The sequence below is a fragment of the Ambystoma mexicanum genome, chromosome 6q, assembly GCF_040938575.1.
Source record: "Ambystoma mexicanum isolate Mex_15411 chromosome 6q, UKY_AmexF1_1, whole genome shotgun sequence".
Classification (NCBI taxonomy): Eukaryota; Metazoa; Chordata; class Amphibia; order Caudata; family Ambystomatidae; genus Ambystoma; species Ambystoma mexicanum.
In genome coordinates, this window is record NC_090937.1 from 1,647,974,274 (window position 1) to 1,647,998,362 (window position 24,089).

A 24,089-nucleotide genomic window follows, 5' to 3' on the forward strand; every position below is an offset into this window, starting at 1 on the left:
AGCCTGTCCGGGCCAGGCATTCTAGATGTTTTTAGCTTGTTAATCTTGTTCATGATGGTCGCCTTGTCTAGCTCTATGTCCCATTTATCATTGGTAGAGACAGGCTCCTGATTGTTTGGTTGAAGTTTGTCAAAGAGTTTTGTGAAGTATAGGGTCCACTCGTGTTCACTGACGCTGTTAGATGGGATATCTTCCGTCACTCTTCTATCTGATGAGTTTAGGGACCAAAAAGCTTTGGCTTGTTTCCCACTTAATGTTCTCCGCATGTTTTCCGAGTCTTTCTGATATAAACTGATCTTATATGATTTTAGCCAGTGTTTGTATTTCATCAAAGCTGATTTGGCCGTGCCAACTGAACAGATAGAGGGATGTTTATTGGCGTTTTGAGTGAGGTGCTTCAGTTCCAAGCGTTTCTGTCTCAGAATTTAATTGTTCGAATGACAGTGGCCCGCTATGTGTTTTGATCTTGAAGCCGGGCACTGATAAGGGATAAGCAGAGGACAGTAGTCTGTTTGTAACGATTTGTTGGTCAAAGTAACTTGATCTTTGTTTGCCAAGTATCGCCTTGTTATTTCCTCGACTGCTGCATCGTTAAGTCTGAGCCTAGTACCAGATAAATTTGTCTCCACTTTTTCCTCCATTTTTCGGTCTATGAGTGGTGGTTCAAGGTGTTCCGTTTCCCATTTAGTTTTGAGGAGATTGTGATCACTATTCAATGTACGGATTACATCAAAAGATGTTATTTTCGCCAAGTGGTTTCTGGAGTTATAGATGTGGTCAAGAGTAGCTTGTCTTCCTGCGAGCTCCCATGTTGGGATTCTCGATTCATTCTTGGATGTTAGCCAATGGAGATTGTGTAGGTCCCAGGATTCCATAGCTGCACTCCATTGATTCCCTCTGGCTGTCGATTCAGGATCAAAATGAGTTTGGTTTCTTTTGGATTTGTCAGAGAGATCAGAGTTTTGGACGATAATCTGTCCTAACAAATCAGTTGTCGCACAAAATAATATCGTCTATTGGACCGACGTCCTTCAGACTCTCAAGCAGGGATTCAATTCTAGTGATGAAGTACTCCACTGAAAAGTCTTTAGAGTTGCAGTAGAGGTTGATCACCAAATAAGTTTTAGGTTTGATCTTGTGTTTTTCCATGGTTCTTGGATGCCAAGAGATTACAGTAGCGAGCATGTGCGGGTCTCTTATTAACGTTTTTTCTCGGTGGAGGGACCACCCTGACCTAATGGCAGTTAGGAGCCCAGCTCGGGGTCTTTCAAGTGGCCCTTTTCGTGCTGGAGAAAAGGCAATATCGTAGCCATCAATCGATGGTTTATTTAACATCCAAGTCTCTTGCAGACATAAAAGGTCAAAGGAACCTAAGTTTATGTCTGAGATGAACATCAGGTGGGAGAGGCCCCTCGTGTTCCATGACCCGAACGTTAAGGAGTTGGTTGAATCTTTTCTTGCAAGAGTCCTGGGATAAGGACCATCGGACGGGTTACTTCGTTGCTAGGATTTGTTGGCAATCAGTGCTTCCGGGAGCCAATAACAGCTTTTTAATTCTTCAGTTGTCTTCCTTTGTTGTGTAGAATGGTGTTTTTTGTTGATTCTTTAGTTTTTTGAAGTGTCTTGGTCGATGGTAATAAACCAATTTTTTTGTGGGCCTGCTGGTATTCACTCTCTCGAGCAAGCTCTGCCAGTGAGAGTTTGCGTCAGTTTTGATATTTGTCGATGGTCTGAACTTGATTTTTTGGGTTGCTCCATCACTTGGTTCTCGATTTTCAGTGTCCTCTTGTGTTTAACTGTGAACTTTTCTAGGAGCAATCGGCTTCCGATGTCCAGAGTTCTGTCTCGAGCAGATCGTGTGTCTCCTTTCACGGGATCTAGATTTGGACCGATGTTGTCTATTCGCATCGGTTATCAATTTTCTATCAGTCCTGTTACTCGTTTTTCTGGATCCTGATTTGGGACGATGCAAACTCCTCACACTTGAACACCTTCGATATGAATCGATGATCCAATCGAACGGACTCTTGACCCTTTGGTGATTTCTTCTTTTTGTGCATGAAGGGGATGTAGAGTTAATTTCTCTAGGTGATCTAAGTTCTGTTAGGTCGTATCCCAGTTTGTGGAGGTTTTTGGTGGCTTCACTTCATAATTTCTTTGTTTGTGGAGGATAAAATATGCAGATAAATTCAATCACTGTCTTTATCGTTCATGAACTCCACTATGTCAATGGGCCTCATTAGGAGGCTGGCGGCTGCGGAATGAACGGTGCCGGTAAGGGACCCGCAACGTTCATTCTGGGCCACCCTATTACGAGGTCTGCAGCAGGTCCAACTGAGGATGTCTGGTCAGACCAGGCGTCCTTAGCAGGACCCGCTAGCAGACCAGGATGCTAACAACGGGCCCGTCATTAACAGGCCCATTGTTAGCATCCTGCCCATTCCCATTGAGCCTTATGGGGGCTCAAATGGGAATGGGGATGTACCCGGTCCGGGTCCCGTGAAAGGGATTTACCGGGCCCTCCAAGGTCAGAATGGCCAGGTAAGTCCCCTTTTGCAGGACCCGGACCCGAGTTTGGAGGTAGCCATGCCCTTTGTTAAGGGCATGGCTACCTCAAAACTCGTAATGAGGCCCAATGTCTTTTGTGACGAGTTTTCTCAGAGACTGCACGTGATGCATGAGGTTGAGAGTGGTTTTCCTGTTCAAGATAACGTGGTCTCCATCTTTCGGGACACGTTCCAGTGCAAAAGAGCCCGTTTTTGTCGATCGCTCAGATCTCGTCAGCCTCTTTCTTTTCTCTTCTGGATAGTAATCTTGTCCTTCCTGTCTTGTTACTTCTAGATTTTTGGAAACAAGTGTCATCATCTTTCAGGGATTTATTAGACTTTTTGTCATGCATGCTGGACGTGGTTCTACCTCTTACGCTCATAGAACAGCTAGACCGTTCTATTCCAAATGGCGGTTCGATTCATTGCCGGGAAAGCGACGTCTGCACTTTTCACGTCGCTAAATTCACGTGAATTCTGCTTCGTCACGTGACCTACGGTATTACGTATATAAGTAGCGTGGAAACTTCACTCGCTGCTTCTGATCGAATCATTTGGCGTTGTGTAGCTGAACCTCCGATCTGCATCCTTGCAGTTTTCCTCAGCTGCTTCTTGGGCCTTCTATAGTGTGTTTTCCACCACACGCTGATTCCTGGAGCTGTTTGTTCGCGTGTAATTCCACACGCGCACGTTGTCTTCAAACGCTGCTGTCCTGAGCTGCGTGTATCCTGTTAGCGTGCAAATCCACAAGCGCACGTTGTCTTCAAGCGCGGCTGGCCTGGGTTGCGTTAATCCTGTTCGCGTGTAATTCCACACGCGCACGTTGTCTTCAAACGCGGCTGTCCTGGGCTGCGTGTATCCTGTTAGCGTGCAAACCAACAAGCGCACGTTGTCTTCAAACGCGGCTGTCTAGCGTGAGCCTCGTGCCGTTCGGGATAAGTCTCCCTTACTAATCTTCCCTTCCTTGTCGTTTGTTCCAATTCCGGATTTTCCTCAAGAGACTTCTGCTGGATTCTTCTACACCAGTCATAAGGTCAGTGTGTGAATAAATGCCAAATACTGTTCTATCATAGAGAGTCGATTTGGGGCAGTTTCTTATGATACTTTATTTTGTTCTAGGCTGACTTCCTATACTTTAACCACGCCCTTTCCAGTGATCCATCTCTCTGCCTGTTTCATCAGTCAGAGAGTCGTATCATTTGGAAGGTCTAAACTTGACTTCACAACTATCAAATCGTGTGAACAGGGATCCGGAAGACCCTACCATCTGTATCCTTTTGAGTACCGTATCCTTTTCAGTCAATACTTTGGTGCTTTATGACAGAATCAGAAGCCATGGAGGGTACAGTTCCTTTAACTGTTCTGACTCAGTTGATCAGCGATTTGAGAAATGAAATGGTTACGGCACAGGACATGTTACGGCACCGTATGGACGTTATGCAAGACGCCATGCACGCTAGTCCTCAGGGAGCACAGATTCCGATGGCCACTGCATCTGGATCTGGGACTATGACACCCCCACAGGAAACTATTAATGTGGTTATGCCCACTCAGTTTCCCTTGGCTCCTCCGGAACGGTTCACAGGTGACCCCAAAACCTATAGAACCTTCGTTAATCAGTGCCGACTCCATTTTCTTTGCCGTCCTACATCATTCCCTGACCTAACCACAAAAGCAGCATTTGTGCTTTCCCATTTAGGGGGTACAGCTGCTGCTTGGGCTAACCCTTTGTTGGAATCAAATAGCCCTTTGTTATACGACTGTGATGATCTTTTGCCTGCTATGAGTAAAGTCTTTGACATGCGTTATGCTACTCAAGCTATGGATCTGGAGTTACTTAATCTACAACAAGGCAGTCAACCTCTTTTGCCTTACATTGCCCGATTCAATCAACTAACAGCCGAAACTCAATGGCCTGAAGATGCCTTATCCATGGTTCCGGTGGTTCCTACGGGATTCACAGAGTTGCTCGATTTGGTTCTACAAATCGATGCCCGAAGAAATGCTCGGAAAGGAGAGAAAAAAACATTCTTACAAGCATCGGTTCGTTTGGAGGCACCTGCAGTTCTCTCGAACGACCCTGAACCAATGCAGATTGGCGCTGTGAGAGGCCGGTTGTCCAATGCAGAAAGAGAGAACCGAAGAAAGAACAATTTATGTATGTATTGCGGTTCATCCGAGCATTTATTAGCGACATGTCCTAAGAAACCAGTCAAGCGTTCGGGAAACGCCAAAACTCGACAGTAGCAGGAGTCCCTGTGTCGAGTGTTTTATCGGACTCCAGTACCATTCCTAATCACGCACCTATAGCTGTCGAGGTGACGTTACGTTGTGATGACCAAGAATTGGTTTCCAAGGCCATGATTGATTCCGGAGCCACTAACAATTACATAGACATCACATATGCCAAGAATTGTTCCATACCCCTTGTAAACAAGAACAAACCTGAATCGGTTAATACTGTGGACGGATCTGTTTTGACTTCGGGTATGGTAACCCAGGAGACGGTACCTGTTCAGATGACATTATCTAATAGTCATTCGGAAGAAATCGTCTTCGATGTCATAGCTGCTCCGCAGTACAAAATAATACTTGGTCTTGCCTGGTTGACCCTTCATAATCCCGCTATTGACTGGGTTTCGGGATTGCTCCAGTATCCTTCAATTTATTGCAATGAACATTGCTTTACCAGTCAGGAGGTGTCAAACAATTCACATATATTGGCCTCTATGGGGGGAGCTTCAACTATTAGTGTGGTACATCAAAGCGATACAACCATACCATGCGAATACACTGAGTACGCTGATGTTTTTGATAAAGGCCAGGCAGAACAACTGCCTCCACATCGACAGTATGACTGTCCGATTGAACTGATTCCTGGAGCTAAAATTCCTACAGGTCGTGTATATTCATTGACTCCAAAAGAAGACGTTGTGTTGAAAGAATACATCGATAAAGCTCTAGCGATGGGATTCATACGGCCATCAAAATCGCCTGCTGCGTCTCCTCTATTCTTTGTTCCGAAGAAAGAGGGAGATCTAAGGCCTTGCACTGATTACAGGGCACTTAACGACATCACCATAAACAATCAGTATCCTTTACCGCTGATAAACGTTCTATTGGATCAATTAGGTACTTCCAGGTACTTCACTAAATTGGACTTGCGAGGAGCATACAATTTAGTTCGCATCCGTGAGGGCGATGAATGGAAGACCGCTTTCAAGACGCGGTATGGCCTTTACGAATATTTGGTGATGCCTTTTGGTCTGTGCAACGCTCCCGCTACTTTTCAGTTCTTCATGAACGATATTTTCAGTGATATAATGGACCAATTCGTGGTGATTTATTTGGATGATATTCTGATTTATTCATTGTCTTTTTCAGAACACGTCAAACACGTTTCTACAGTCTTACAAAGACTCAGGGAGAACCTTCTTTTTGTGAAAGCCGAGAAATGTGTCTTTCATTCACAGGAAGTGGAATTCCTTGGTTACGACATTACCAATCTAGGTACTCGAATGAGCCGTTCCAAAGTGAAGGCCATATTGAATTGGCCTGTTCCGCACAATGTCAAGTCATTACAGTCTTTCCTAGGCTTTGCAAATTTTTACCGCAGGTTTATTCGTTCCTTCTCCAAAACAGTGGCTCCTTTGACGGCTTTAACTAGTTCCAAAGTTCCTTTCTGTTGGAACCAGAATGCCCAAGCATCATTCGAGATGTTAAAGGAAGCATTTACCACCGCACCCGTGGTTCAGCATCCAGATCCAGATCGCCAGTTTATTATTGAAGCGGATGCATCCAGTGTCGCTACTGGAGCGGTGCTCTCACAAGTTTGCACAGAAACCAAGGAGGAGCACCCAGTGGCTTTCTTCTCTCGCAAACTTACCCCATATGAACGAAATTACACCGTCACTGAGCGGGAATTACTGGCAATCAAGGATGCTTTCCGAGAATGGCGACATCATCTTCTTGGGGCCAAACATCAGGTGTTGGTGTACTCTGACCATAGAAATCTTCAAGCATTCAAATCTATGAAATGTCTTACGGCTCGACAGGCCAGATGGCATGTCTTTTTTGCTCAATACGATTTCCAGGTCACATATCGTCCTGCCAGAGAACACGTTAAGTCAGACGCTTTGTCTCGCATTGGTGAGGAGGCGAAGGAAGAATCACAGGTGCGCAATCAGTTGTTGGCAGATCATGTAATATGTAGTTGTTCTGTTCAACCATCCTTAAAAAATGAAGTACAGGAGTGGGTGAAAAATCATCCCCAAGTGATCCAGGATATGAAGCTGGACGTACATAACGGTTTACCTTTCACACAAGGAGTGCTCTACTTACCAACGTTTTCAACGCGGAATAAGGCCCTCAAGTGGAATCATGATTCCTTGATCGCAGCCCATCCTGGACAGAAGAAAACACTAGAGCTGCTTAAAAGATGGTGTTGGTGGCCATCTATGACAAAAGATGTCATAAATCATGTATCAACATGTTCTGTATGCATCCAATGCAAAAACACTCCTGGTAAACCAGTGGGCTTACTCCAGTCACTACCTGTCCCTAACAAACCATGGGACATGATATCTATGGACTTTGTGGTGGAACTCCCACAAAACCAGGAATACGATACCATATGGGTTGTAGTGGATTACTTCACTAAATTGGCTCTTTATGTTCCCTGTATTGGTTTACCAACAGCTGCTATTTTGGCTGACCTGTTCATTCGACATGTATTCCGTTTCTTTGGTCTACCGTCAGTAATCATTACGGACAGGGGCTCACAATTTGCGTCACGCTTTTGGAAAGCACTAACTTCAGCATTACTGATTGATGACAGAATGTCCAGTGCTTATCACCCTCAAACTGATGGACAGACCGAAAGAGTCAATAGCACTATGGAACAATATCTGCGGTGTTTGTGTCTGCAGTTTCAATCAGATTGGCGCAAGGTCCTGATGGCAGCAGAATTCGCCTACAACAACTCCTATCATAGTGCCATAGGCACTTCACCTTTCTATGCTCTTTATGGACAACACCCCCGATCAATACCTTTGGATTCCAGTTTGTCTTTGGATACTCCTGCCGCAGGCCATACTTTCCGTGATCTTACAAATCTACAGAGGAAAGTGAAGCAGCAATTGGAACAAGCTAAAAGACACGACAAGTTCTATGCCGATGCTCATAGAGTACCTGCACCTGTCTACAAGGCTGGTATGAAAGTATGGTTGTCCACTAAGAACTTGAGGATACCAGGAAAAAAGAAATTGTTGCCTAAATACATTGGTCCGTATGCAGTACTCCAAGTAATTAATCCGGCTGCTGTCCGTCTGGCTTTGCCAAAACGATGGCGAGTGCATCCCTTATTCCACGTGTCACTCATTAAGCCGTGTTCTGAAGCTACCAGATTGCCTGTACGGCCTGTTGCTATTTCTGTGAGGGGTTAAAATGAGTATGAGGTACAGGACATACTGGATATGAGGCTACGTTCTGGTAGGCCTTATTATCTGGTGGAATGGAAGGGCTACGGTCCCGAAGATAGGTCCTGGGAACCTCTTTCCAATATACATGCTCCTATTTATTGAAGCGTTTTCACTCGAAAAGGGGAGAGGTTGCCCCTTTGGGGGATGGCACTGTCATGCATGCTGGATGTGGTTCTACCTCTTACGCTCATAGAACAGCTAGACCGTTCTATTCCAAATGGCGGTTGTTCGATTCATTGCCGGGAAAGCGACGTCTGCACTTTACACGTCGCTAAATTCACGTGAATTCTGGTTTGTCACGTGAGCAACGGCATTACGTATATAAGTAGCGTGGAAACTTCACTCGCTGCTTCTGATCGAATCATTTGGCGTTGTGTAGCTGAACCTCCGATCTGCGTCCTTGCAGTTTTCCTCAGCTGCTTCTTGGGCCTTCTATAGTGTGTTTTCCGCCACACGCTGATTCCTGGAGCTGTTTGTTCGCGTGTAATTCCACACGCGCACGTTGTCTTCAAACGCGGCTGTCCTGGGCTGCGTGTATCCTGTTAGCATGCATATCCACAAGCGCACGTTGTCTTTAAGCGCGGCTGGCCTGGGCTGCGTGATTCCTGTTCGCGTGTAATTCCACAAGCGCACGTTGTCTTTAAGCGCGGCTGGCCTGGGCTGCGTGATTCCTGTTCGCGTGTAATTCCACCAGCGCACGCTGTCTTCAAGCGCGGCTGGCCTGGATTGCGTGAATCCTATTCGCGTGTAATTCAGAACCGCGTGTACTTTGTTTATTCCACAAAAGGGCGCTATTTCCGACTCCTGCATCTGTGATATTAACAGGTGGATTTATTCATTTGTATACTTTTCTCTACGTGGGAAGGAAGCTTTTCAAGGACTGTTGGAAGGTGACAGTGAACAGTACTTTGGACGCTATCCTGTGGTGCAGCAACCCGGTATCTAGCGTGAGCCTCGTGCCGTTCGGGATAAGTCTCCCTTACTAATCTTCCATTCCTTGTCGTTTGTTCCAATTCCGGATTTTCCTCAAGAGACTTCTGCTGGATTCTTCTACACCAGTCATAAGGTCAGTGTGTGAATTAATGCCAAATACTGTTCTATCATAGAGAGTCGATTTGGGGCAGTTTCTTATGATACTTTATTTTGTTCTAGGCTGACTTCCTATACTTTACCCACGCCCTTTCCAGTGATCCATTTCTCTGCCTGTTTCATCCGTCAGAGAGTCGTATCATTTGGAAGGTCTAAACTTGACTTCACAACTATCAAATCGTGTGAACAGGGATCCGGAAGACCCTACCATCTGTATCCTTTTGAGTACCGTATCCTTTTCAGTCAATACTTTGGTGCTTTATGACACTTTTGCTCTCTATCCCTTGATTGGTTTGTGACCTGGTCGTATGCCTTGCAGTTACTAGTAGCTGAGGGCTTCTTAGAGGTCTTATTAGTCGGATTTTTGATTGGGGTCACGTCTTTTCTTTCTCTTGTAGTCGGGACCCTAATCGGTTTGCTCTCCAGACCTATGAATTTTGATTCTGGTTCCAATGACGATTGATTGTCGCGTGATGGAGCTGTTTTTCTTTTACCTCGAGAAGTGGCCAGCAGTTCATGTTCTGAGGGCTTTGTGGAGTGTTGACTCGAGTTTAGTACAGCTTCCATCAGTACGCTTTCCGTAGGGGGCGGTAGGGTCGAAGAGCTATGCCGGGTTGCAGATGGTTGGCCTGTCGCCGGATGTTGGATTTGGGGCTGTCCTTTCAGCAAAGATCTTTTTTCAAAGTTAAGGACTGGTTGTTTAGTATGTTTCCGAGGGACCTTCTCATTAGGTTTCATTTTAGTTGATGCCTCGGAATGAGCATCGGTGCTGAAATCAGCCTCTTGTATAGAACAGCCATTTTTTTTCCTGAGTGAAAACAAATTTGTTTGAGACTTTAACTTCAGGTTCGAAATGTGTCGGGCTTTCTTCTGGCTTTCTATATTTGTACTCTTTTCTTGTTTGGATTATTGGGTTCTTGTGGTTATCACCTGAATGGAAATTGATGGAAGACACACCGGGATCATCAAGGCTGGAAGCAAGGCTTGGATCGGAGCCTGCTTCGGGACCATAGAAGAGAAGATGAATGGTTCCCGGGTCGGGGGGTCCATTTGTGTCTGGACCGTTTCCATTGTAAGGTTGGAGTTTGTTTGTGTTTGTACAGTAGAGGTGAGGATGGTTTGTTTTGCCACTTCTTTTGCTGTTATAGAGCCTTCTAAGAAGTTAAGTGTCATTTGAGTATATGCAACAATTGTTAACTGGTCCTTCAAGGTGTCGTTTATGGCTTCATAGAGCTTGGTGAAGGGAACCAATGCTATTGTTAATGTTGACATTATGGAAAAGACGTCAATTTTTCTATGTGGTGTTCCAGGTTCCGCCACTCCCTGGTGCTCATTTTGACTTGATTTGCCTCTCAGAACTTCAAGGAGAGAGGAAACAGGGCGATGTTCTTGGATCTGTGTCGTATTTGAGGGCCATTGGTGGTCCACTGCCCCTATTGCAGATAATAGAACCAAAGGTACTTCGTTCAAGGAGTCCATTTCAAGAACCTTATTGGTATTTGCTGACTTTACTGTGTCAGTGTCCCCCTCCTCAGTAGGTACCGAGGCAGCCTTTTGATTTTGTTTACTGTTGTATAAGGCAATATTCAAGGTCGGCTCCTTTGTCCTTTTTTTGCCAAGTAGGTAAGTATTGGGGGTGGATTTTAATGATGGTACGTTACTTGCTGAACATTTTTTTGCGGTTGAGGTTTTTTGTATCAGGGTTCCCACATGCCATCTCGTTTTTAAAAAGTTATCGTTTGTGATTGTATTTTGGGGAGCAATGGGTACCTGTGGGAGCTGACTCGTAGCTCCTTTTGATTGCTCAACCTCTACCCAGGATCCTTCTAAGAGCTCAATGTCTGATATTTCATCTTTTCCATTTGGGATCACTGATCTTTTTTTTAACGGGAAGAATTTGTAATCTCTCCTAAAAACGGGAGCAGTCGAGATGGTCTGAATGTTTTCTGATCTTTGAATGTTTTGCAGTTTGAGGTTCGATTTGGGTTATGATCTGATTTTGGAAAGTTTAAAGTTTGCTGATCTTTCTCCAAAGATGTATTTTTTGGAGCCCCAACTGAGTGTTCCAGGTGATAGGGATCCTTTGAAAGTCCAACCTTTTGACCTCTTTTCGACAGGTCTGTGTTGTTTGGATCCTGTTTTGAAGGTACTTTGCATTCACTGGCAACCTTTAACAAGGTTGTGTCCGGGATTTCGCCGTAAGGCGTTGTTGTTGGTGAGTTTGATTCATTGTCCTCCATTGTGATGTAAGGGCAGTCTTCTATGGCTGAGGACTCTAGATCTGTCAGACTGCCGGTTGTTGGAGTCTTCAAGTCCGTTTTTATAGGGTGAATTTCTATGATAGTTTTCAGTGTGGGAAGTTGTGGTTTGATGAGTTCTCATGATACCACACCTATGTTCTCTCTCTGAGAGTCACTAGTGTCTGGCATCCCAGTCGGGACTGCATCCGTTGCGGCAGCCGTCTCTTGAGCATCCCATCATACGTCAGAAGAATCAGCTCCGCCCCAGTTCCATCCATGGTCGGCGCCCTCCCGTCGGTGTCAAACGAGGGCTCTCCTGCAAAGTTTCACTCGCAGACTCAAGGGGCCCACACAAAACGGGAGCACAAGTCCCCAAGCAGTCCGGCACAGAGGGTGGATCGTCTGCGGCCCAGCCGAGGTGCCCCTCTGCTCCTCCACGATCACTGCCCCAGGAGACCCCGACTCCTCCCCCTCAGCCACCATGGCACCCACGACCGCCATCTCCATGACGGGCATTGGACCGGGAGCGCCAGCTGAGTCCAACTGCCCGAGGACAGATTAATCAGCGGCGACGTCTGACTCGAGATCAGGAGGAGGTGCAGGATGGGTCTCAGTTTGAGCATTTGTAGAATTCCAGGTCGTGTGTGCAGGAGCTGATGTTGAATCATTTGGGAGATTCAAGTCCGTATAGGGTTTGATCCAGGAAAGTAGCCCCTCGTTAGAGGGTGGAGGATTTGTTGCTGTAGTTGTCGAGGCACGTTGTTTCAGTTGGATGATTTTACTGGCCGTAGAAATTATAGGCTCCAAGTTTTCCATATTTTCATCACAGCTTGCGTTGGCAAAAACTTCCTCGAACGTAGCTGTGAGCATAGGGCGAGGAAAGAACACAGGGCCTGCCACACTTTATTGGGAGCAGATTTTGTTTCTTTAGTGCGACTGCCTCTTGAATTGAGTGATTTAAGAGGACTTTGGTGTTCCAAGCCGCTGTCTTCACTTCTTGTACGGCGACTACGGAGCCAAGACCCCGTTTCTGCTTGAAGATTGGATTGCATGGTTTACCTTGTAGCAGGTAGCAGGTAGCTTGGTCGCTAAGGTGCGGTGGCCGCGGACTGCCACTGACTGCGGCAACTCAGCGACAACTCTGCAGCCACTTTGCGGCCTCCTGGGGGTTTTGAGTGTTCGGTGGCCACACCTTCAAACAAACAAGGTAGTAGAAAGACTCTGCAAGGGGTGACTGCCACTGACTGTGGCAACTCAGCAACAACTCTGTGGCCGCTCTGTGGCCTCCTGGGGGTTTTGAGTGTTCGGTGGCCACACCTTCAAACAAACAAGGTAGTAGAAAGACTCTGCAAGGTGTAACTGCCACTGACTGCGGCAACTCAGCGACAACTCCGCAGCCGCTCCGGGGCCTCCTGGGGGTTTTGAGTGTTCGGTGGCCACACCTTCAAACAAACAAGGTAACAGAAAGACTCTGCAAAGGGTGCAATAAGGATAGCAACAGTGGCTGATAAGGATAGCAACAGTGCTTAATAAGGATAGCAACAGTGCCTGATAAGGATAGCAACAGTGCCTGATAAGGATAGCAACAGTGCTTGATAAGGATAGCAACAGTGCTTGATAAGGATAGCAACAGTGCTTGATAAGGATAACAACAGTGCATGATAAGGATAACAACAGTGCATGATAAGGATAGCAACAGTGCTTGATAAGGATAGCAACAGTGCGTGATAAGGATAGCAATAGTGCCTGATAAGGATAGCACAACAGTGCTTGATAAGGATAGCACAACAGTGCTTGATAAGGATAGCAACAGTGCCTGATAAGGATAGCAACAGTGTCTGATAAGGATAGCACAACAGTGCCTGATAAGGATAGCACAACAGTGCTTGATAAGGATAGCAACAGTGTGCTATGTGCAGTAAGACACAGCTTTTTGTTTTGCCTGTTATTCCTGATCTATTTTATATTCATTCTGAATCTAATGCTAGTTTGTTTGAAGAAAACACCTGTAAATGTGTATCAACCAAACCGTATCCATGCACTGAATATTTTAAAAGCTTCAGTCAGAGGAAAAATATTGTTTGTTACCAGGAATTATCAACACGAGAGAATGCACTTCTATGCTCTGAATGTGGAAAGGGGTCCCTAGTAAGGGTCCTCTTATTAAGCACCTGACAAAATAAACTGTCGAGAAACCTTACACGTGCACAGGATGAGGGAAAAGTTACCATCTCAAGCACATACTTATTGCCCACATGTGGTCATAGGTGAAGGTTCTTATCAGCGCACTGAATTTCAGAATAGCATCCATTTGCATGATACATGTATCTGCCACCAGAGAACACATACAGCTGACAGACCTCATAAGTGTGTTGAATGTGGACAAAGATTTGTTTGGAAGGTGCAGGTCATTGATCACCAGATAACACATATAGGTGAGAAACCACACACGTGTGCACTGAATGCGGGAAAGGGTTCAGTCGTAAGGGAGGTCTTATTTACCATCAGTGCTTACATACAGGTGTAAAACCTCATAAGTGCACCGAATGTAGGAAGCGCCTCTCCTTAAAGAGAGATCTTATTCGCCACCAGATAATACATACAGGTGAGAAACCTCATAAGTGTACCGAATGTAGGAAGCGCCTCTCCTTAAAGAGAGATCTTATTCGCCACCAGATAATACATACAGGTGAGAAACCTCATGTGTGTACTGAATGTGTGAAAAGCTTCAGTCTGAACAGTCACCTTATTAGGCACCTGACAAAACATACCTGTGAGGGTCCGTTTCAGCGTAGTGAATGTGGGAAACACTTCAGTATGCAGGAAGCTCTTATCTGCCACAAGAGAGGGCATGTAGGTGGTGAAATCTCCTCTGCAAGTAGCTTCAGAGAGGAGGAGGGGCTTTTTCAGTGGGGCTACGTTTGGCATGGCTATGGAATAAAACTGTGAAGAACCTATTTCCATAGCTGTTCCCAGTTTCCTGTGGCACGCACACAGTAGCTGATTATGATTTGTTAAATCACTGCTGTTTAAAAGGCATCATTTCTGGAACATTTCAAAGGGAGACTGTTCATTCCATGTTAAAGTTGCCATCCAACGGAACACTTTGCACAAGGTCCTTAGGCAAATAAATTCGCACCAATGTTTTGGAAAAGCTTAAAGACTCAGTGGTTGAATCATATATACCCTCATTTGATTAATGGGTGAAACTATAATATGAATTATTTGCCAACAGACGCCTAGTCATTTGTGTAGATGGTGTCAGGGACCACATACCGATGAGACACTGCATCAGTGAAGTACATTTGGGAAATGTACCACTCAATTGTCTTTGACGCCATTGACCATTAGGTCCTACTAATTCTAAGAGATGCCTGCCTCAGGGTCTCCGCTTACTCCTTTTTTCAATACTTCCAGGCTAATAAACCATGAGCAGCTATGAGGCCTCATGTTGATATTGGAGTCCCTGCTTAGCAGGATGTGGCATTCCTCAGGGTTCCGTCTTATCCCCTATCCTCAACACTCTATACTCTGCTCCTGGCCCGACTAGACTATTCTACTCCTGCAGCTTCGGATTCTATGGTCACAACACTTGGATCCTCTTACGTTTATTTGGGAGCTCAGCAAAGACATCACATTACTTTCAGAGTGGTCTGATAACTGTGAATGATTCAGCAGTTTCTCACTGACAAAAGCTGAACTTTGCCAAAACTGTATTTTGCATGTTGGGATTGCAGTAGGTGTGTGGCATACTTTCCTGGCCTTCCTTTGAGCTTGTAGCTCATGCCATATAACTGGGAATTACACTGGACTCTGAGACGTTGCTGTTTGCATCAGTTTATTTCCGGATAACGTTCTTGCAGAATGACCTACCTTTTTTAACCATTCATAATCTGATGTCAGTTTCTATAACCTTAATTCTTTCAAGACTATGCCAATGCCATTTCTTCTGTGCCCTCTGGAAGTTGTGACTAACTTCAGGTGGCACAGAACATGCTAACAGGCTTGTTTCAGGTTGTTCAGAAAGGTAACCAGATCAATATGGTTCATTGCAATCTGCACAGGCTTCCTGTGATGTCTCTGATTGGGTTTAAGGTGCTTTGTCTGGGTGATTATGCCTTTTATGGCACAGGGACCCCCATCTGAAGTCCACCCTTTTACCCAGGACCACCTTGGACCTTTAGTTCTAGCACTTCAGAGTATAATTTCCTGTTTCAGAAGGCAGTCAGGTGAGGAAGCCTTTTTGATTTTGTTCCCTATATCTGCAACCTGCTCTTTGATTGCACAACACCACAGCCCACGTGACCTACATATGCTTGCTGAAGACCCATTTATTTTGTGTTTCTTTTCCTTAATTTTGTGTGATGCTCTTATGTTTTAGTGCCCACCAGCTATTACTGCCCAGTGATTAGGGGTGTACCGAACGAGTGAGTATTCGGCAGACATTCGGCTGAAAATCCACTATTCGGTTTTGGCAGAATGTTTACTGGACTCCTCACTCGAAGCCGAAGTTACACCCCTAGCGACAACAAACACATCTACTGGGGTGCGATGAAAGCGAAGGCGCAGAGAAGAAACGGGCGCGTGCCATCTCAGCACAGCAATGCCACGGAAAGAAAGAGCTGAATGTTGAATGACACACAGGAACACAGCATTGTGACATCGGCTTTGGCATTGCAACAGCAGAGACTCGCCCCGTTGGGTTACCAGAAAAAAAGATATCACACTCCAGCACGTGGAACCGACAATGAAACACAATACTCAGAAACGAACGTGTAATGTCAATGTTGGATCGAAAAAACGGAAGTGTCTAGTGACATCAGAGTCCAGCACGCACAACAACTGTGACGTCATTGCAAAGCAATATCGCAGAGAGGCCCCAAAAGACAGCGAAGCCAAGGCAAAACAGAGAAACAGCTCATTATGCCACGAAAAAAAGCAAAAAGAGAGGAATAGGCCAGAGACACACCGAAGCAAGGGGAATCCCGAGAAATAATTGTGGAGGGATGTTGTGTTTTACCTATCCTGACTATGTGGCTATTCCCTGTATGTATGTGTGCCTGAGTCTGGAATGTTTGGTATGGAGTGTTCTGGTTGGAATGTTTGGATGTGAGTGCCTGTGTTCCTTTATTGCCAGTTGGAAACTTAAGCTTGGCACAGGGGGACCGGTGGGTGCTTCTGTCCTGTGAACTTATCCTGTATTATTCCTAATGTACTTACCTGTGTTCCTACAAACTTACTAAACCTACCTAAACTGAGCAAGGCTCCCGAGTGGTTATTTCTAACCCTAAACACACGCCATAACACTGGCGACGAGGATGGTTAGAAACTGAAGGGAGCAGCAACAGAAAAGGAATAAGGAACCAATCAGTACACACAAGGACTGTTACCAGGACACAAAACGGGCAAGGAAGTTGCCCACCAGCAAGGAGCAGTAACCACAGAAGCATCCACCGCCCCCCCCGAACCCTCAAGGTAAGCGCGCTGCGCCTGCATGGATGAGTGAACGGCTTAACTCAGTGATTTTGCAGGGCAGCGCTGCACGTCTGTCAGTGTTTGTTAAATTGGCTTTTGGAGTGAGCAGCGGTCAATGGAGACAGCGTACAAGGGGCCGGGGGAGATATTGAGGATTAATGTGGCCAGCATTAAAACATTGCAACAATGTGCAGAGGGTGCAACGTATCAAGGCAGAAGAGATGCTGATGGTTTACCTGTGGAGCAGCCTCTGTATGCAGTGTGTGCGTGTTGAAAGCCTGTCAGTGTTTTTGTGGGATCCCTGCCTTGCTGGCACTGGTGACGGTTGAGGCTGGGAGATGTGCTCAACCCTGTGTTCTCCTCTGCAATGGTGACGTCAGAAGCATCCGCGGGGTATTGGCGATGCAGGCTGTGATAGAATGTTATTTGAACGTTCCTGCAAGCTGTAGCATTGGAAGCTACGTCACGGCAAAGGACTGGGAGTTCCGAGTAAAGAACCATTCAACGTGCATGTTCAACGTGCTCAAAGTTCCACTGAAATTGCATATTACCAGGAAGTGAAAGGAAAAGTGTTTTCCAACGTGCTCAAGACGTCTGCTGCTTTAAAAAAAAAAGAAGAGACGTTTTGTTCGGATCTGCAAAGAAAGAGAAAATAACACGTTCAGTATCATCAAAGTAAAAACAGTGAGAATGTCTAGTTAACAGTTCGTGTACAGGGTCTTTTGTACTACAGAGTGCCCTGTGTCTATGTTAATGCTGTTATTGTTTTTTTAAACAACATGGGTTATGCGGCTGCTGTGTTAAGCCTTACAGGTACTGTCATGCTTATCCATTTGGATTAGTGAAGACTAACGGACGTTGTAATGTCACGACATACACCTCAAATGTATTGTGTAAATGTTTATTTAATTGTCACAGGTTGGTGCAGCCAACAAGCAGCTGTGCTCAGGTCATCTGTGGACAGTGGCAAAAATTCTGTCTGTTAGTATACGAAGAGAGTTAATGTGACACATTAATTGATGCCATTATTTGTTTTATTTTACTATGTGAAAACACATTTGTTGCTAGTAGAATTGCAGTTTTATTTGAGGTTATGGGAAGTGGTTCCCAGGTTATGTAGTGATGTTGTATTTAGCATGTGATGGCTTTAATGGTGGTAAGTTTGAAGTTATTTAGTGGTACAGTGCCAAGTTAAGTGGTGTTTTGTGGTGGCAATAGGTTTTGGTATTTCATGGTGTCAATGTTATTTTGGCAAGTTTTTTTTCTCGAAGATTATCTGGACCTAGCACATTTAGAAGTAATGTAATATTTAGTGGACCTACTTCATTCAATGAAATTTACAGTTATGTTTTTTTTGCACTAACCTGACCATCTCTCCACAGGCATTTTTCGACATAGTCTCTTATAGTGTGTGTGAGAGTGAGAATGCCAGAATTTGGACCTACTGCATTTATGAGTAATGTTCAGTCATGCATGCTACCATTGACCCAATAATTTTTTTCCACATGTATGTTCCAATTTGGACTTTTCGAACATGAACTTTGAGACTCTTTCATGGTGTAACTTGAAAATGTTTTACAATTCAAGTAAATTCAATGCTGTATTGGTTCATTTGTTGTTTATGGGAATGTGTATGAGTGGTTGCAACTGTTATGTAGCAAGCAATGTATAAGTGCAATGCTAAATGTTAATTGGTATTGCCTATGAGTGCGCAAAATGTTGCGGGATGCAATTGCCGGTGTTTTGGAGCAAAGTGTTTTGGCGGAATGTGGTAGTATGCTCAATGGTGAGCATTTAGTAGCTCAGGTATGGTGCCTGGAGTGGTGGAGTGGTGGTTACTAGTGCGAGTTTTGGTTGCTCAATGGTGAGCATGGGATGCTCAATGGTGAGCATTTAGTAGCTCAGGCATGGTGCGTTGAGTGGTGGAGTGGAGGTTATCGGTTGCTCAATGGTGAGCATTTAGTAGCTCAGGCATGGTGCCTGGAGTGGTGGAGTGGAGGTTATCGGTTGCCCAATGGTGAGCATTTAGTAGCTCAGGCATGGTGCCTGGAGTGGTGGAGTGGAGGTTATCGGTTGCTCAATGATGAGCATTTAGTAGCTCAGGCATGGTGCCTGGAGTGGTGGAGTGGAGGTTATCGGTTGCTCAATGGTGAGCATTTGGTAGCTCAGGCTTGGTGCCTGGAGTGGTGGTGTGGAGGTTATCGGTAATATGCTCAGTTGTGAGCATTGGTTTCTCTAGAGGGTGTTTTGAGGATGCCCATAGTGGAGTTGAAATAGTATGCTTTAGGCAGATAGTAGGGTGAACCCTGTAGATTGTGTTAGCACAACTTGTTGTTGGTGAATGATGATGCAGGGTTATTGTTGTGATGTAGGTGGTAATGGTTGTGTGTGAGATTGCGGGCTGGTTCCCGTGTAGCGAGTTCCATAAAAGGCCTGTTATGGTTCTAGTGATTGTTTTGGAAGTGGGTTAGCTAATTGGCAGGTACTCTAAGGACTTGATAGGGGATAGCTTTATGCTAGTAGCAGTTTGCTGGATGGATGTTTAGAAAGATCGTTTTTTTTATATACATATATGTTAGCAACACTGTTCCTTCTGTTTCTTCCTTTGATTGCATGGTTATGTATGGGGGGAGATGTGTTGTGTTTTACCTATCCTGACTATGTGGCTATTCCCTGTATGTATGTGTGCCTGAGTCTGGAATGTTTGATATGGAGTGTTCTGGTTGGAATGTTTGGATGTGAGTGCCTGTGTTCCTTTATTGCCAGTTGGAAACTTAAGCTTGGCACAGGGGGACCGGTGGGTGCTTCTGTCCTGTGAACTTATCCTGCATTATTCCTAATGTACTTACCTGTGTTCCTACAAACCTACTAAACCTACCTAAACTGAGCAAGGCTCCCAAGTGGTTATTTCTAACCCTAAACACACGCCATAACAAGGGATCAAACGAAAAAAGGAGAAACAGCTTGCGCAGACAGAGTAAAGCAAACACACGTGAAAACCACCTCTCACTGCGAAATCAGATCAAACTAAAGCGCAGAGAACCACCTGCGAGTGCTACAAGTGGCAAACAAAACAGACAAACAAGTTGTTATTTGACCTCGAGGGAGGCACTAACACACACACCCTTCTGGATTGTGTGAAAAGTATTTACCAACGTGCAAACAACATGTCGGTTAGTTGCACTAAAGCCTATGTGGGAGGTTCTCGTGAAATAGGCATCCAGCACGAAGCTTCGACAGACTATCATTTAATAAAGGACAGGACCGGGTGCAATAATATAAGTGCAAGAATATCCTGTCCGAAAATAAAATACAATTAATACATAATGGTGTAGTATCGGGGATGGTAAGAAGACATCTGGATTCAGGTAAGGCACAGGAGACCAGTATATATAAAAGGAGTAAGTTTATTACTTAGTTACAGAGTTACAGGGCTAGTTATATAGAAAGGGGCAGGGAGCTAAACAGATGACATCCTTTCAGTAAGGTTCTCCCATCCTGTGTTACCAACTGTAGTTCCTGGAACCCTCAGGTCCCATCACATTCCATATGACATAGCTGTATTCTACTAGCAGCACTGTGTGCACCCAGTGCAAATAGATAGGTACAATACTACACATCTCCCTCTCTTCAATTGAACACCAAACAAAGCATCACAAACCAAGCATTAAAAGAGGCTCTCAAAATTACACACTCCTGCAAATCCGTAAAACCTATACAACATTCACAACCAAGAAAGCGTATCCACATTCACGTAACTAACAATCAAAACAATCAAGTACACAATTCACCACCTGCCCGGAACTGCCACTCCCTGGCCTCACAGCTGCCACCTGCAAGCACATACGTTCCTTGCCACACTCTAAACCATCAAAGCGTATCTCCTCCCACTCCACCTGCCACATGGAGACAAGGGTCTGCCACACCCAGCACAAACGCGTACTCACGCAACCATCAGAAACTATCTAATATTATATGGACCATATACCTCACAACGATAACTGCATAACTACATACACCACCATTCCTCTCCGAAACACCTGTGGTTTGTGCCATCATATATTCCCATATACACCCTGCCATAAGAAACAGTGAAAAGTGGGAAAATGCAGAAAAGAAACTCACAAAACAAAGATCACATTAAAACAACGCATCTGGAAAAGAACAGCGCGAGAAGAGAATACACTGCGACAGAGACTGATCAGATCTGAGTCCAAGTGCAAAAGATCTTTGAAAACAAAATTGTTTTGAATGCAGCCAAAAATTGAAAGCATCCAAAGTTTAAAAAAAACATGTTAGGCCAAGGAAAATAAACCGGTAATATATTAATATGCATGCCATAAGTACTATGCCCAGAAATTGTATAAGTACCACGCAACATTCGTGTCACATTTAACCATAGGGCTTTCTCATTTAACATGAAAATCACTCATTGTTTTCACTCATGTATTGCATGACATCAGACGATGCTGTGCCAAAATATTATACTATAACATGGCATCAGAACGATGCTGTGCCACTTAAATTATACTTATTACAATCCACATCATGGATAATATATCATAAATGAACATATTTCCCCTTTGGATTGATACACATTTAAAATATCAATATGCATTGCAAATATATATGAATTGCAGCATTTGGAGACCTGAAAATCCTATAATATTGTTAAACACTACACACAGGAAAAAAAACATTTTCTTTTTCTTTGTGTTGTTTGTTGGTTAGGTTGTTGGTGTGATATAGTGTTATGCATAAACACACACAACCACTCTCCCTCATAAAGTGAATGCAATCACCAATTGCACTCTGTCACCCTTTTAAATATTGGCATATGCATCAATATAAGGTAACATATACTACCATGGCACATACCCTAAACATTCAGATTATGGCAACACTGACAGGTTCCTATTAGTTGCAAGCATTATAAAATTTCATTACTGTTAAACATTTAAATAGATTGAAGTGCATAAAATACACATGAAACACCAGCACGAAACATTTCTGTACTTAAAAGTAAAATGTCCATGAATTACACGTGGAATAAACACTGCTTTCATTAGCGTGGAAGGCATTGCTAATGCCCTCTTCATTTTGTATCATAAATAACTTCTGGCAGGTTAATGGCAAAGTAAATCATTAACCTTTAACCTTGACTCGGCAGCGCTGCGGTTTATAAAAACACAGTACCTGTCAATTCGTCCATTTCTCCATGAAGTACTGCCATGTCCCAATGTCTTTCAGCAATTCACATCACAGGGACCACCATAGATGTATTATTGTTGAGAACAGGAGCAAATAAATTAAAACCCATTTCATTGTGCTCCAGATGCAGCGCTGCTGTTGCACTGCGAGTCATCTGCTTTCCTTTTAAAATTGACAGGAAACATCTCCATCGCAACGCGGTGTATGAATCCCTGGAGGTTAACATTGATACGAGATGGTGAACACCCAAACAGAAAGCAGTCCTTCCCATGTACGTCATCACGTTGAGACCACGCAGGAGAGACCTTTCTTCTAATTTCTCCATTGTAAATAACAATTCGGAACTCCATGGAAGGCCGCACTATTACGAGCAGCTTTAGAATGCCTGGAAATGCAGCATTCTTTTCCTTACGTGACTTCGCCATACTCTGCCACAATGATGCATACGTCATCATTTGCCTTACAGCAGCAGAACCACACAGAGCTGCGGATCGTGACCTTTCCAACGGTCGAAGCTGGCAGTAACAATCACTCATGGAGAAAGCAGACACTTATAATGAAAACCGAAGCCTCCGCTTAAAACTTGCATCAGCCTGAGTGCCCCATATCATTTCTCCTGCCCAAACAGTGCACAGCCATTTCACAGTACCTTTATCCTTTATGAAAACGGGCATTTTATCATTACTTCTCTGGCTGCCTGCAAGGGAGAAAGTGTCTTCCCATCCCCAACAGGACTTATGCCACGTCGGCAGCTGCAATGGGCACCCTAGCCCTTAATTAAACGCTGCTGCAACTCCCCAGCCATGCTGCACAGTACCTTAATTGATATGGATGCTCCTCAATTGATTGCGTGCCGGCTGCCTGCCATATAGATACAAAAATAGCAGGACTTATACCATGTGTAGGCTGATGTATGAAGTCATCTCACTGGAAGCAGGCGCTGGGCTGTGCCACTGCTGGGCTCATCATGGACCTCTGCCAAGAGCATTTTTATGATGCCAGGAGTCATCAGAATTTCCATCAGTGGGTCCTTTTATCTTGGGATCAACAGGCAAACATATATCAATCCAACTGGAACCAGCAACCGCCTGTTAATCCCATCCTCGTCGCCATTTGTAGTATCGGGGATGGTAAGACGACATCTGGATTCAGGTAAGGCACAGGAGACCAGTATATATAAAAGGAGTAAGTTTATTACTTAGTTACAGAGTTACAGGGCTAGTTATATAGAAAGGGGCAGGGAGCTAAACAGATGACATCCTTTCAGTAAGGTTCTCCCATCCTGTGTTACCAACTGTAGTTCCTGGAACCCTCAGGTCCCATCACATTCCATATGACATAGCTGTATTCTACTAGCAGCACTGTGTGCACCCAGTGCAAATAGATAGGTACAATACTACAAATGGCTTTTACTGTGTGGGCAAATGGGAATGCTTTTATAAGATAAGAAGGAGCCCTCATTCATTCACATCCCGAGAGTCCTCGAGTAGCAAGAGAAACCTAAATAGAGAGACACATTCATTTCCAGCGCTGGTGAAGAGGGGAGTGCAGGCTCCAGTCCCGTGCTCAGTGTGTTGGCTGTGGAGCCCTCTAGTGCGGGGTTGGGCATCTCTCACCGCCTCCTTTCTCAGCGCCTCCGGAGCAGCCTGGGCCCCTCTCTGCTCTATTAATGAAAAGTGAGTACACACCGCAGGACGTGACTGCAGGAGCATCTCCGGCTGACCTAGGGCTACCTGCAGTGACCCCTCTGTCTGCTCGCGAAGCACAGTCCTGCCACCTTCCCCTATCATGAGGAGCTCACAGCGGGACCCGGCAGAAGCAAGACAGCAACCACGTCAGAATCCGAGCGTCTGTCTGCTTCCATTTACACGACACGATTTAAAATACTAATAACAGTGCCTTCTCTAGTTAACAAATAATGCCCTTTCCCCTCACAGTCCCGAGCTCCAGTAGGCTGCGGGTGTCTTTTATGAGCCACAGGGAGCTCACTTCAGAGGCACAAAGGTGCCCAGCCCGCCCCCCACTCTTTGGGAACAAAGACCACAAAC

General features: G+C 44.8%; 1 protein-coding gene across 1 annotated transcript; it reads left to right on the forward strand.

Moving 5' to 3' along the window:
• Positions 1-13,567: 13,567 nt before the first annotated feature.
• Positions 13,568-14,304, forward strand: LOC138515412 (gastrula zinc finger protein xLCGF3.1-like). The gene is made up of 2 exons (XM_069630261.1): positions 13,568-13,790; positions 13,877-14,304. Exons 1-2 carry the CDS (start codon positions 13,568-13,570, stop codon positions 14,302-14,304), a joined length of 651 nt encoding a protein of 216 aa, XP_069486362.1.
• The last annotated feature ends 9,785 nt before the right edge of the window (positions 14,305-24,089 follow it).